Source organism: Vigna unguiculata, chromosome 10 (assembly GCF_037176805.1).
Source record: "Vigna unguiculata cultivar grain cowpea cultivar isolate G323 ecotype 2 chromosome 10, ASM3717680v1, whole genome shotgun sequence".
Lineage (NCBI taxonomy): Eukaryota > Viridiplantae > Streptophyta > Magnoliopsida > Fabales > Fabaceae > Vigna > Vigna unguiculata.
This window is the reverse complement of record NC_140801.1, coordinates 44,911,907-44,925,589: the sequence shown is the minus strand read 5'-3', so window position 1 is coordinate 44,925,589 and position 13,683 is coordinate 44,911,907. Positions and strand designations below refer to the sequence as shown.

Below are 13,683 nucleotides of genomic sequence, written 5' to 3'. Positions count from 1 at the left end.
ATAGTTTTAAAAAATGTATATAAGAATCGTAAGAATATTGATGATACAATTAATATAAAAGTATGTATAAATAATATTTGCATATTAATTATAAAATTTTATATATCATAGAAATAATTAATGTATAATTTTATATATTTTATGATTAATTTACATAAAATTTATATATTATAGATTAATGTACATTAAATATATATAATGATATAGAAATTGTATGTTAATAATAAGAATATATATATATATATATATATATATATATATATATATATATATATATATATATATATATATTAAAATTATTGAATAATAAAGATTTGATTATATCTCAAAATCAAAACAATTTAATTATATCAAATATTCTTATTATATATTCTTCGTTAATTAATTTGGTTTCTCTACTAACATAAACAACGAAAATCATAAAAAAAAAAACGTAAAATAAAGAAATAGATGAAGATGTCACAATGTATATTAATGAGTCAATAAAAATTTGTTAAAAAGATTTTAATATTTAATAAGAAGTCATGTTTTATGACAAGAATTAAGAGAATTTTTTTTTTTTGATGAATTCAAAATTTATATATTGACAAATAATAGTGTTTACATCTGTCTTTGAGGCAAGTATATATAGTCTAGATGTCTCACTAAAAGGTCCAAAGATGACGAACTCGTGACGTAAAAATTAGTTGTAAGAACTCCTCCCCAACACAAACTCTTTGCAAAGTTACAATATGTGACAACTCAAAAACATAGTCTCGTTCAACGATGCAATTGGTTCAACGAGATTACCAAAAAACTAAAAAAAAAATTGTAAATACTTTAAATTGCCTAAAACTATTTTATAAATATGCTCCAAGCAATCTTTATACTTTTGAGTTCCAAGTTTCATGGAAAATATGAGCTTCAAGGATATTTGTTAATCCAAGTTATTAGTCTTTAATTTTGTCATAGATAATTTGAATTACAATAGTTCATGCTCACACTCTTTTTATGTGGGATCGAGAAATAATCTTTATCAATTACTCGTATTAATGGTATTAATACAAACATTAATATTAATTCAAAATGTAATACTGTAATACAAATAGCATTACTGTTACTAACACTAATATCGATATTAATTATAATATTAATATTAATAGTTGCAATAGTAATAATATTAATAACTAATATTAATAATGATAATATTAACAATAATTTTAATTTTTTTATTTTTGTTGTGACTTCGCCGACGCACATAACTTCCATTTCTAAGCGTCTCATTGATGGCTATTTGGGCTCATTCATTCTTCCATTCTTCTATTCAGGTGGCTATTTGGGCTCATTCATTCTTCTATTCTTCTATTTAGGTTAGAAGACATGTTTTATTTTATTTTTCACAATACAGATAGTTTCTTTTAAATAGACATCCAAAAAGTCTTTTATAGAAGAAATAATAACATATCAATTTTGCTTATATCGGCATTTTGTTCACATCACCTTTTTTTTATAATGTATATGAATAAAAAGATGAATTCAGCATATAACAACAACCTTAAAAGTTTAATACAATTGCTTCTTCACCACTAATTTTACTATTTAGTTACTTTAGATTTAGAAATAGATTATGATTGACTTTAGGGATTCAAATTTTCAAGTAAGTTTCAATTAGTTTTTACAAATAAATAGGATTTAATTAAAATCATGAGAAAGATATAATAAAATATAATCATCTATCATGTGACAATTGTATCGAAGCTTGATTAGTAATAATTTTTTAATAATTTAAAATTAATTTATTACAAATTAATAAGTGTACCTTATATCAAAGAGATGTATCTGGATAATTGAGTCCTTGTTTTGGAGTTCTTGTATAAGTTAGAATGTTAATGATTCAAGATTGATCCTGTGTGATTAATTGATTTTATAATTCTATATGATTAATTCTTATATATATTAGCTTACCTTTCATTTGTGTCTTGTCTTTTTGTGTTTCTTTTCCTTTACAATGATCACTTAGGTGAGTTTATAGCAATATACATTAGAGATATTTGTTCAAACATATATTAGATGAATCTATTAATACACATTAAACGAGTGTGTCCATTTACTGATAAATGAATTTAGCAATATATGTTAGACACGTTTGTTCATATACTAATTAGATTTGTATAGCAAAAAATATTAGAGGAGTTTATACATACACTAATTAGATGAGTATAACAAAAAACATTAAATGAGTCTAACAATATATAATAGATGTTCACACATATATTAGATGAGTTTATTAATACATACTAGACAACTTTATCCATTATTTGATTAGACGAGTCTTACAATATACATTAAATAAGTTTGTCCATATAATGGTTAGATGATTCTAACAATACACATCAGACAAATATATCCATATAATGATTAGATGAATCTAGCAATACATATTAAATGAATTTGTCGATGCACTTATTAAACGAATTTAGTAAACACACATTAGACGAGTATATCAATCCACTTATTTGTAATTTTAGAAAGTCTACTCTATTTATTTTTGTATAATCTCTTATTTGTATTTTTAGAGAATCTACTCTATATTTGTACACATGCTCAATCCTTTGTATGCTTATAAAATATACTCTTTATTACATTTTTATATACATATTGACTTTCTAAACCTATAAATCATTTTTCATGTTGATTTTATTTAAAATTTAATTATAAACTTTAAAATATTTATTATTTATTTTCTCAACTTCTAAGATTTTTTTTAATATCATTTAATAACATAAAAAATAGACATAGAGTTTAAAACTAGTATTTTAATAAAATAATATTATTTTTAATTTAATAAAAATAAGATGAGGCTGTGTTTAAAATAGTAAACGTTTAAAACAATATAGAGAGTACAAAAATGAATCTGCTAACCGGATCCAAAGTTCATTGTTACCCCTAAGGGTACGACAGATTTGAAAGGGCACTGCATTAATGATTGTGGAGTGCAACAACTAAATAATAAGTTATAAATTCTACCACCTCACCTGCAACTACATGGACCACTCTCACCTCATTTATTTCACACAACAACCATACTCCAAAATCTAACTCATCATTCATTTCACACAAAACATTTTTTTAGGTTTTAGCACAAAACATCAACTCCACCAACTCATTTTACATTTTTTTGTTGTGTTCACACATCATCACAAAAGGAGAAAAATTAAATATTTATCACCACTCAATTGAGTTTTGTTTTTTTTAAAAGGTTATTTGTTCAGGGAAAATATATATATTTGGTGCATTAAGATAAATTTTGATATTATATTAATGATGTAAGTTTAAGTTTAAGTTTAAGTCATTTGAATAAAACCAATTTCTAAGATAAATATTACTACTATTTATATATTATAATTCTATTCACTGATGTGAAATTTCTATCAGTTATAATAAATCTAAGCCAAATTAAATAAATAGTTAATTAAATATTTTCTAAATATATTAAAGAAACCGATAAGAGTTATATTTAAATCAAAATATTTGTATAATTCTTTTTTTTTTTTTTGGATAAGTTATGTTATGACAAATATGTGTCGAAGGTTTATATATACATTATCGGAATATTTAGACATTAAAATGTGTTTTCTATTTTTTACATGTGGTGTTTCTTGGAATTTTGTGAACCTATAGATGTACAATAAATAAAGGTAGTTTTGGCATTTTAAAATTTAAATATGTATTATATAAAAAAAAATTATGTAACTTAAAAAAAGTAATTCATCTTTTTATATCAACACATCTTTAAAAAGTATTATATTTCTTTCAGTAAACTCTAACACTATTTCTTATTTGTGATTTTGAATAATATAAAATGTCATATTCTATATTATAGTTGTAACTTATTACGAAAATAGAATGTGATATATTTTTTTAAATATCATCTTTTTGAAATTTTTCATCTAAAGAACTATATAATTCATTATATCTTTATATTTACAACAATGATAATGTCACATGATTTTCAAACTAATATAAAATTAAGTTTTTAGTTTCTATACTTTGAAGTAAAATTAAAATTTGTATATTTCTCAAATTTTTGATACATTTTTTACCTTAAATTTAAAAAATGATAAAGATAGTCCTCATAATTTAAGTACGTTATTATTATTTTTTTTGTGAAATGTTATTTTAATCTGACATTTGAATTATTTATATATTGTACACATTCTAACTAATATGACAACTTAAAACACCATTTAATATATAAGAGGAGTCGTTGTGTTAAAAGAATTATATCCATCAATTTTTATTATTTAGAAATAAAAATATATCAAAATTTAAAATTAAAATAAATTTATAGTTTTGCATTAAACGTAAAATCACTTTTTTTAGCAATGTATAATCTATCAGTATGTTTGATCCTATATTCGTGATTTTTGTTCAATTTAATCCTAATTTTTGTTAACATGAACCAATTTTTTCCCTTTCCAAATTAAAACCAAATTTAACTTTTATATTAAAATTCACATTTTTAAATAAATATTTTTATATAATATATTAAAAATTCACATCATTAGAATTTTTATACAAAAATTAAATTTGATCTCATCTTTAACCAGGACAAATGGACAATTTTAACCAAAATTTGGACTAAATTGAATAAAAATAGCAAATATAGGCACCAAATTGAATATAAAACATTAATTCTGACGAGTGACACACTGTTGGATTGACACGTGGACATTTAAAAAATAAAAATTAATTTTAAAATTTAAAAAAAAAAAAAAACCACAAAGTAGTATGTGGCAGATATTGTTCATGATTGTTAATGATTTAAACTGTATTAGAAAAAAATGACTTGAAAAAAATTAGAACCTATTTAAACACAAAAACAAAATTAAGATAGATTTGACAAAAATTAGGACAAAAAAGTTATTTTATAAAAAAACTAAGATCCGCTTCTCTAGCGAACTTTCTTTTGTTAAAATTTCCATTGCTTCATTGTCAAGATTACCCGATTTCTGAGAAAATAAAAATCCAAAGAAGGAATAAATTGTTCTTTGTCGTATTATATGCATTTGACACATCACTGGACTAACTTGAATTGTTAATTTCATTTTCACTTACATGACCTTCATTGTGCAACATTTTATTTTATTGATGTAAATTTTCATAAAAAAAAAGTGTAAATAAGTTTTTAAACTTTAACATAAAATTAGAATTTCCTATGTTTCCAAATTTGATATAATTTAGTCTACAAATTTTAAAAATAAATAAATATAATCTTTTTAATTCAACTGTGATAAAAAAATTTTAACACATCAAACAGTATTTTAAAATTATTTCTATTGTTTAACACAACAAAATTTAATATATTCGTTAAAAAAAATTACATTAATTAATTTTTAAATTTTATATCTAAAATATATCAAAATTTGATAGAAAAACAAATTTTTATATCAAATTTTAACTTAGTGTCCAAATTTAAGGACTACAGCATGAGGTTACTTCTTCCAAAATAAATTTATTAAGAGCTCATTATACTTTAATTAACCAACTTTTTTTATTTTCCATTTCTAGATAAATGTTTATTAGAAAGTATATTGTGAAAGCCAATTAAATAGTAAATTAAGACAAGAAAAAGAACACTTAACCTGTAAAGAAAAAGACTAGGAAAATTATCACCTAGAAAGCAAATCAAATCAAACACCAATTTGCATTCATATGTCAGTTCCAAAAAGCTAAATTAAGCATCGTAAACATATAAGTTATAAATTTAATATGAATACTAAAACAATTAAACAATCAATAATGACAATTAAGAAATAAAAAATTTAAACATTGAAAACATAAAATTTTAAAAATTAATAATATCGATTTGAAAAAGGTTGGCAAAGACTTGAAAGGAAAATAATAAATTGTTAAAATAATTTATAATTTTTTTTATAAATCTAAAGTAACATTTTAAAAACAACACATCACCTTTTAAAATTCGGTTTTATAAATATATTTTTTATTTAAAAAAAATAAGGTAAACCACAATGTAATTAATAGGAATATCAACGGAGCGAGTATGATATGGGTAGTAGTTAGCCGCTGGATAAATATATATCTCGTATCCATACTCATATCCATCGAGTGTTCGTTATGCGGGTATCCGCAAAATTTTTTAATATCCACGGATATCCGCGGGTATTTACAAAAAATAAAAAATAAATATTTAACAACATATTTTAATCACAAATTCAAATAAAATACAATACATAACATTCATAAATTTTAAACAAAGTCCAAATAACTCCTTTAAACAGTGTTGAATGACTATACAAAAAAATGATTTTTTTTTAAAACTAATTGATAAAAAAATAACCCATTCAAAATTAATATGTTAATATTTTAATCATGTTTTTTTATTTTTTTATTTAAATTAGAGTATAGCGGGTAATATCCACGTGTACGAATACTATGATACCATACTTATCCCGTTAACATACAGATACTCAAAATATCCGTACCCGTTACCCATGAGTATCCATTTCTTATCCATTACTGACTTTTTCCATAAATTCCTGCAAATATGGATTTTTTTAACATATAATTAACGACTGGTCCATTTGAAACACATACCGTTAGATGCCATAGAAAACAATTTAGTACGTGTAATTATCTTCAATTGTTCTTCCTTTAATATCAGAAAACAAAAATTGTATTTAAAACAATTTAATTAACAAACTATTCCAAAAACAAAATATCTTTCAATCATCTAAACCCACTTTTCTTTCATGTTTTGTTCTTAATTTCATTTTTTTTCTGCATTTAGTCTCTTTTTTTAACAATAGTTAAAAATTAGAAATGCAAAGCATATTTCATAAATATCAAAAAATATTTACTTCCTGTAATTTTATTCACTATATAGTATATATGTTTAGAAAACATTATTTATTATAATTTATAAATTCCAATTATATTAAAATTGCATTTATCACATACATTATAGAGGCTAGATTACTAATTTTTATTAAATTATTATTTTTTTTGTTATCCCTGGAGGCTCTGTTAGTCACGCCTACTTTACTATGATTACAAATGTTCTGTCACTGCTTCTGCTTCAGCTTCTCATTGGCTTAATGGCTCTTAACATGGCAGAAGTGAAGCTTTAGAAGCAATGCAAGTTAGGCTCCTCAAGTGGGAATCCAAAGATATAAATCCAAAAGTCAGAACATAGTACCTCTTTTTCTGTCATCTTCCCACCATTTTCCCTCTTCACCACATGCTTTTGTTGAACCAAAGTACAAAATTTGCAGTTCAGCTTCTCATGTCAATACCAATATCATTACACTCATTGCTACAACATATTTGATCCACAAGTAACCATAACTTAGGAATGGATGATGATGTTCTTGTGAAATGTTAGATGAGGTTGATTATTTTTCAACTCTTGAAAGTTTATTATCAAGAAGCAAAAAGAAGATGCATTTTGCAGTAATCACAAAAATTCCAAATTCTCTGCATGCCAATTGTAGTGAAAAGAAAAACCAGTCCAATTTAAAACACCATTCCAGTTCCTTTTCTGGAAGGATTTCACATCATCAGTCCTAAATGGTAAAATTTCTGGTTTGGTCACCATGATTGAACAAAAGTTGCCTTTTATCATTACACTTACAAATAACTTACTTTAGTCTTTATCCACACTATTTTCTTATTTAGTTCCTTTGACTTTAGACAATAAAGACTATAAAATATTAAAACTAACATGTAAAAAAAATGTAAACAGATAAATGATATTGATAAGAAGTTTTAAGTATAGAAAAACTAAAAAGTAGAACTTTTACATTTATAAGAATAAATGGGTAGTTATACCTTCCTAAATTTGTTCTCATTAATTCTTCAATTAACTACACTAAATTTAAACCATTTTCCATATGTTATGCAATATGACTGATAATTTATTGTACAATAACTATTTACCATATGAAAACTGTGCTATCCAATTTGTGCAGCAATTTCAGGTATCTGAATCTTTAAAATCCCTGGTCGTCCCAGAAAAGAGAGTGAGAACAGTCCATTCAGAAATAGAATTAGCAGGTGCAAACTTTACCGAAACTTTAGATAAATTTGATCTCTACTGTAGCATTAGGGAACTGGGGAAGAAGAAATTGCTATGGAATATTAACAATAACAAAAAATTAAATGCATTTATTTGCTTCTAATATGAAAATTTTTGTCACGTCCTTTTCAATAAAAATCTTCCAAAGGGATTAAAGCTTGTGAGTGAAAGGCCAGCCGTAGGTCCAAGCAGTGATGATAAAATGATATTATTCTTCTTTCATTTCCAGGGACGGTGGAGCCTCCACTTAGCTCAAAGTAACATCATGATTACTTGTAAAAGACGCGAATGGGGCCAGGATGTGTTCGCTCTGCAACTGAAACCGATACTACCAACAATGGCAAAATGTGCATTCAACTTTATAAAGTTCGAACAACCAAAAAGATAAATAAATCTTCCTTGGGTCCTTTAAAGGCACTAAGGTCATGAAAATTGAAAATGTTACACAGTTACAGTCAGAAGGCACTAGACAAATATATTCTCTAAAAAGGGCGAAGCTAAATGGCTTCAAAAGTAAAAGAAATGTTCCCTCAACTTTAAGAGACCCCAAATTTCCTGAAATTCACCAACTTTGTATAGGCAAAGACACGTATTCGTGCCAGAATCATGCACCCAAAAAGTTCTTTCAGATTAAAAAGCTAGAACCAGAACAAAACTAAAAACAGAAAGGGAAGAAATGGATTTATGCAACAAAGCTTGTAACTCGCTATTTTCTCCCTTTCATTTCTGCATTAGTCTCTACAATGGTGATCAAGAAAATCAATTAGAGTTTACCTAAAACTAAAACCATACAATACACTCTTACAAGTTAATGATCATGACAAGAACAACCACCACCACAGACCCACTCATTCACAGATAAACACACACTCACCGAGCCTTCTTCCGCCCCTTGAACAGGAAATTTGACGGCGGTGATGGTGAGAATTCGAACGGTAAATGTGGTGGATCAGCTTCCCCATTGAGCATTCCCACAACCTCCTTCATGGAAGGCCTCTTCCCCGGGCACCTCTGCAAACACAACAAGGCTATGGTGATGCAGAGCAGCGCCTGCTCCTTATCCAATGAATGAATAGAAGTGTCAACAAGATCTAAGAGCCTCCCATTGTGAGCAAGCTGCCTGGCCCAGGAAATCAAATTCGCCCTCTCAAACTCAGAAATCGGCGATGCCGTCACCTGCAGCGGCCGCCTCCCCGCCACCAGAACCAAAAGCAGAACCCCAAAACTGTACACATCACACTTTTCAGACAATTGCCCTCCTCCACCATACTCAGGAGCAATGTAACACACAGTCCCCCTCATACTAGGGGTGCTACTGATCCCACCACTCTTTGGCACATCCCCACTAGTCCCCCAATCCTGGCTGTTCCTCCTCCCATTGTTCCTTATCTCCCCACTCAACCCATCCAACCACCAATCAATACTTCCTCTACTCCCCTTGCTCTTCCTCTTCTTCTTCTGCTCCACCCCTTCCTCCTCCCTCTGCCACCACTCCAAACCCCTCTTCTTCTTCTTACTCTTCTTAGACAACTCCTCACAAAACTCCTCCTTCCACCACTCCCTCGGCTTCCGATTCTTCTTCACCTTACTCTTAACCTTCTCCTCATCAAGAGAGGCCCACCAATCCAACCTCTTCCTCTCCTTCTTCTTACTCTTCTCATTCCCATTAACATTCCTATTCTCATTCTCCACCTTAGGAGAAGAAGATGAACACGAATCAATCCATTCACTCTTGGGCCTCTCTTTCTTAATCTCACTCCCGATCCACTCCATCACATAATCCTTCACCCTCCCCGATTCCCCCCCTCCCCCGCTCTCCTGCCTCCACCACCAATCCCTCCCGGAACCACCACCACCTTTCTTCTTATTCAAATTCACGTTCTCACTATCAACACTCTCAAAGCACCCATCCGACACCACACTCAACTTATCACCTCCCACCGGCGACGCGTCCGAGTAATCGACAACCCTCACCGGACAACTCTCCGGCGACCGGTCAACATCCACCACACTCACACTCTCCCCCTCCTCCATCACCCCAAACTCCTCAACCCCAATCTCCACAACCCCTTCCTTCTTCTCCTCCACCATTCCCAGATCCTCCACCGCCTTAACCCTAGCAAGCCCAAAATCCCCAATCTTCGCTCCAAAATCCTCATCCAGCAACACATTACTCGGCTTTATATCCCCATGAATCACCGGAGGCTCACACGCGTGGTGCAAATACTCCAACCCCATCGCCACCGAAACGGCGATGTCAAACCTCTTCCCCCAACACATCAGCTCCGGACACCGCCGGTCCAGCAGCGCGTCCTGCAAACTCCGGTTCGGCATCAGCTCGTAAACCAGAACCAGCTTCCGACCGCGCCGGTCCGACGAAAAACCGAGCAACGAAATAACAAACGGCGACTTCAGATTCGAACACAGCGTCAACTCGTTGTGGAACTCTCTCTCCCCCTGGATTGACCCGGGCGAGTCCATCACCTTCAACGCCACAGTCTGGCCGGAAGGCAGAGTCGCTTTGTGAACCGAACCGAACCCGCCGTGCCCGAGCTTCGTCGACGGCGAGAACGAGTTCGTCGCGCGGCGTAGAACGGAGTAAGAGAAACGTCGCTGGTTGTGCTCAAACGGCGCCGTTCGGTTGTAAGAAAGTTTCCGGTAGAGAAAGACCGTGACAGAGACGATAAGCGCCGTTAAGAAGAGCGCGCCGCCGATTACCCCGCAGAGAATCATCTCTCGACGGTGCGAGACGGCGGCAACCGCCGTGTGAGGCGAGGGTGGCGGCGGACGCGATGGCATGGCTGTAACAACGAAGAGAGCGAAATGAAAATGTTAATTTTGATGTTAACCATTCATGAGAAAAGAGAAAGAGAAAGTGAATAGAAATTTTTTTCTTGTGTTGAGAAGAAGAAGTAGGAGTGAGGAGTGACTTGTTTTGTTTCCTTGGCCAACCAATATTGTGATAGATAAATAAAATAAATAAATAAATAAAGTGTTGCTTTTGAAGAATAATATTAAAAAATAAAATTATCTTGAGATTCCCCTTTTCTTTTCCTTTTTCCTAATATTAATAAAGTATTAGAAGATGAGTGAGGGTGATAGTTAAACAATTGAAGAAAGTTGGAGAAAAAAAGTTCAAACCTTTCATAAGTGCTGTGTTTGGAGGGAGTTGCAGTGTGCCACTGTGCTTGTGGACCTGTCTCTTACAAATGCTGTAAACATATTTTACCCAAAATTGGTAAAAATCTAAACAAACATTGCTTTGATTCAATCAACCAAATCATTAATTTGTTTCAAATGTTTATCTGTCTTAATAAATCTTTTTTCATATACAATAGATGTTTTTTTTTTAAAATGTACAAACTTTTAGGTTGGACATTTAATTAATTATCTGTCCAACATGTTACATTATTCAATAAACTGTAAAAAAAATTAAAAGAAATAATTACTTATTAATTTTAAAATAATTTAGCTTAAAATGGATGTGTTTTTGTCCTTTTAAATTACTTATCCTTCCCTCTTGATTAAGTTAGTTTTTTTTTAAAATTGTACGAAAAATATGTTATTTTAATATGCTTAGTTGGTGTGTTAGTGTCATAATTAAAGATATTAAAGAAGAAGGCAAAGCCATAGAACTTGATATTAATGCTTAATTAAGAGACCAAACTATCTACTGTTAATATCTTCATTTTTCTACTAAATGTTTTAAATTATTCACGTTATATTCTAGAGAAAAACAAATCACCAATCAATTTTACCACTAAAAAATATTATTGGGAAAGATAGTAACTACATTGAACTTCATATAATAAATTTAAATATATTTTTAAAAAACTACAACTTTTACTACATTTTTCGAATAATGAGATGACATACGTTCCAACTCTTTTTGGATTATTCGAATGTATTTTTCTTAATTTCAATGTTTTTTGCATTTTTTTTTTTTGGTTTACTTTGGACAGGAGTGTATTTTTTGGAATATAGGATTTGAGAAATTGATAAATAAATATTAAAATAATTTCGTAAATATTTGTGGTGGTAAAAAGAATAAAGAAAAAGTAACGTTGAATGATGATGTTACTGGAACTTGTGTTGGGTTTGATGACAGAAGAAAGGTCAACGAGAAAATCCCGTTGAAAAGCGAGTAAATCTTGTTTGGAGTGTAAACACGAGCACAGGAAGTGCGCGTGGGCGAAGCGAACGTGCCTTCTTGTCACGTGCTTCATGCACCAACCATGTTCCACACACACCCCTATTCATTCGCTAGGATATTGATTAAGAATAAAATAAATGCTGTGTTTTGTTAAAAATCATAGACAAAATAAAGGTTTATTTACAGGCTAATTGTTTTAAAAAATTATCAAAATGGGTAATTTTTAAATAAATTAGGAGGTGGTACAATTATGATGAAAAAAAAGTCGTTAAAGTTATAACATCCCGTTTTCATAGTTGTTATATTATTAAACAAAACATTAAATTTTTAATAATTCAAAAGCGGTTGATAGGAACAGCCCAATATAAAGTACGTTACAGTTATCCTCAAAATAACTATACATATAATGTCCATACATACGGCCTATACTAAGCAAAAGGGATGCAAAACACCCTAGCATCTTTGAGGAAAAACAGATGACAACTACTACTACTAGGAACGTCTTGGAACCCATTCAACTCTTGTCCAGGAGTGGGGTATCCTCACTTGCACCTATATCTGCTCACGCCATTCAAATAAGGACGATCATTGCAAAAATAGAAGACACAAGGAACACACAACATACAAGAAGGGTAAGCTAACTTGGACCAAGAAAAAATCATGTAATTTTTATAGTTAGGCAGAATGTAGAATTAATCACACAATTATCAAAATCATCCAATTAATCACAACTATAACACCCCACACCATTCTAGACCCGATATCCGGATTATGTAAGTGACATTGGAGCTCTCGGTGGCTTGCACTCGTGAAGGTTCCTAAACTCTGCAGAGCTTTAGGCAAAAGGGGTATTCACCCAACCACTCCCGAGGTAAACCCCATCTTGTCTATGACGGATCGGGTCCATAGACCAAGACCTCCTGCTACTCCCCCCGACGTAATCCATCATACTCTACATGAGTCTTAATGGTTATTAGAAGCGTCAGGATGCCACCAATATGAGTCCTCATGTCCTTACATTTACTAAAACCATTTTCTTTAGAATTTCCCTTGAAATCCTAATTCCAACATATTCTCATTCATACCAATTTCACACTCAATTCCATCACACTGACTATCATGCATAAGGATCACATACAAGACTAGCCATTATCAGATTAATGCAATTAATACAGTATCAATTAGTCAAAAACAGTGAAGGAGCTAATTTTTGCAGGGAATCTCGCTTAGGCTAGAGAGTCTCACCTAAGCTAAAGAGTTTGTCTCGCTTAGGCGAGCTGCTCTCGCCTGGGCAAGACCTCTTACAGTGGCAAAATAAAAATTCTGAGCAAATTCTCGCTCAGGCTAAACTGGTTCGCCTAAACGAGAAGTTATCTCGCTCAGACGACTCCAGCTCGCCTAGGCGAGATTTCGCGCAATGACAGAGGTGCTGCTCGCCTGGGCGAAACTACCA

At 30.6% G+C, this 13,683-nt stretch overlaps 1 protein-coding gene across 1 annotated transcript; it reads right to left on the bottom strand.

The window, feature by feature from the left end:
- Positions 1 to 8,758: 8,758 nt before the first annotated feature.
- Positions 8,759 to 11,037, bottom strand: LOC114167242 (Protein kinase superfamily protein). Its single transcript, XM_028052264.2, has one exon. The coding sequence runs from the start codon at positions 10,874 to 10,876 to the stop codon at positions 8,948 to 8,950; it is 1,929 nt and encodes a 642-aa protein (XP_027908065.2). The 5' UTR covers positions 10,877 to 11,037; the 3' UTR covers positions 8,759 to 8,947.
- Positions 11,038 to 13,683: the final 2,646 nt, after the last annotated feature.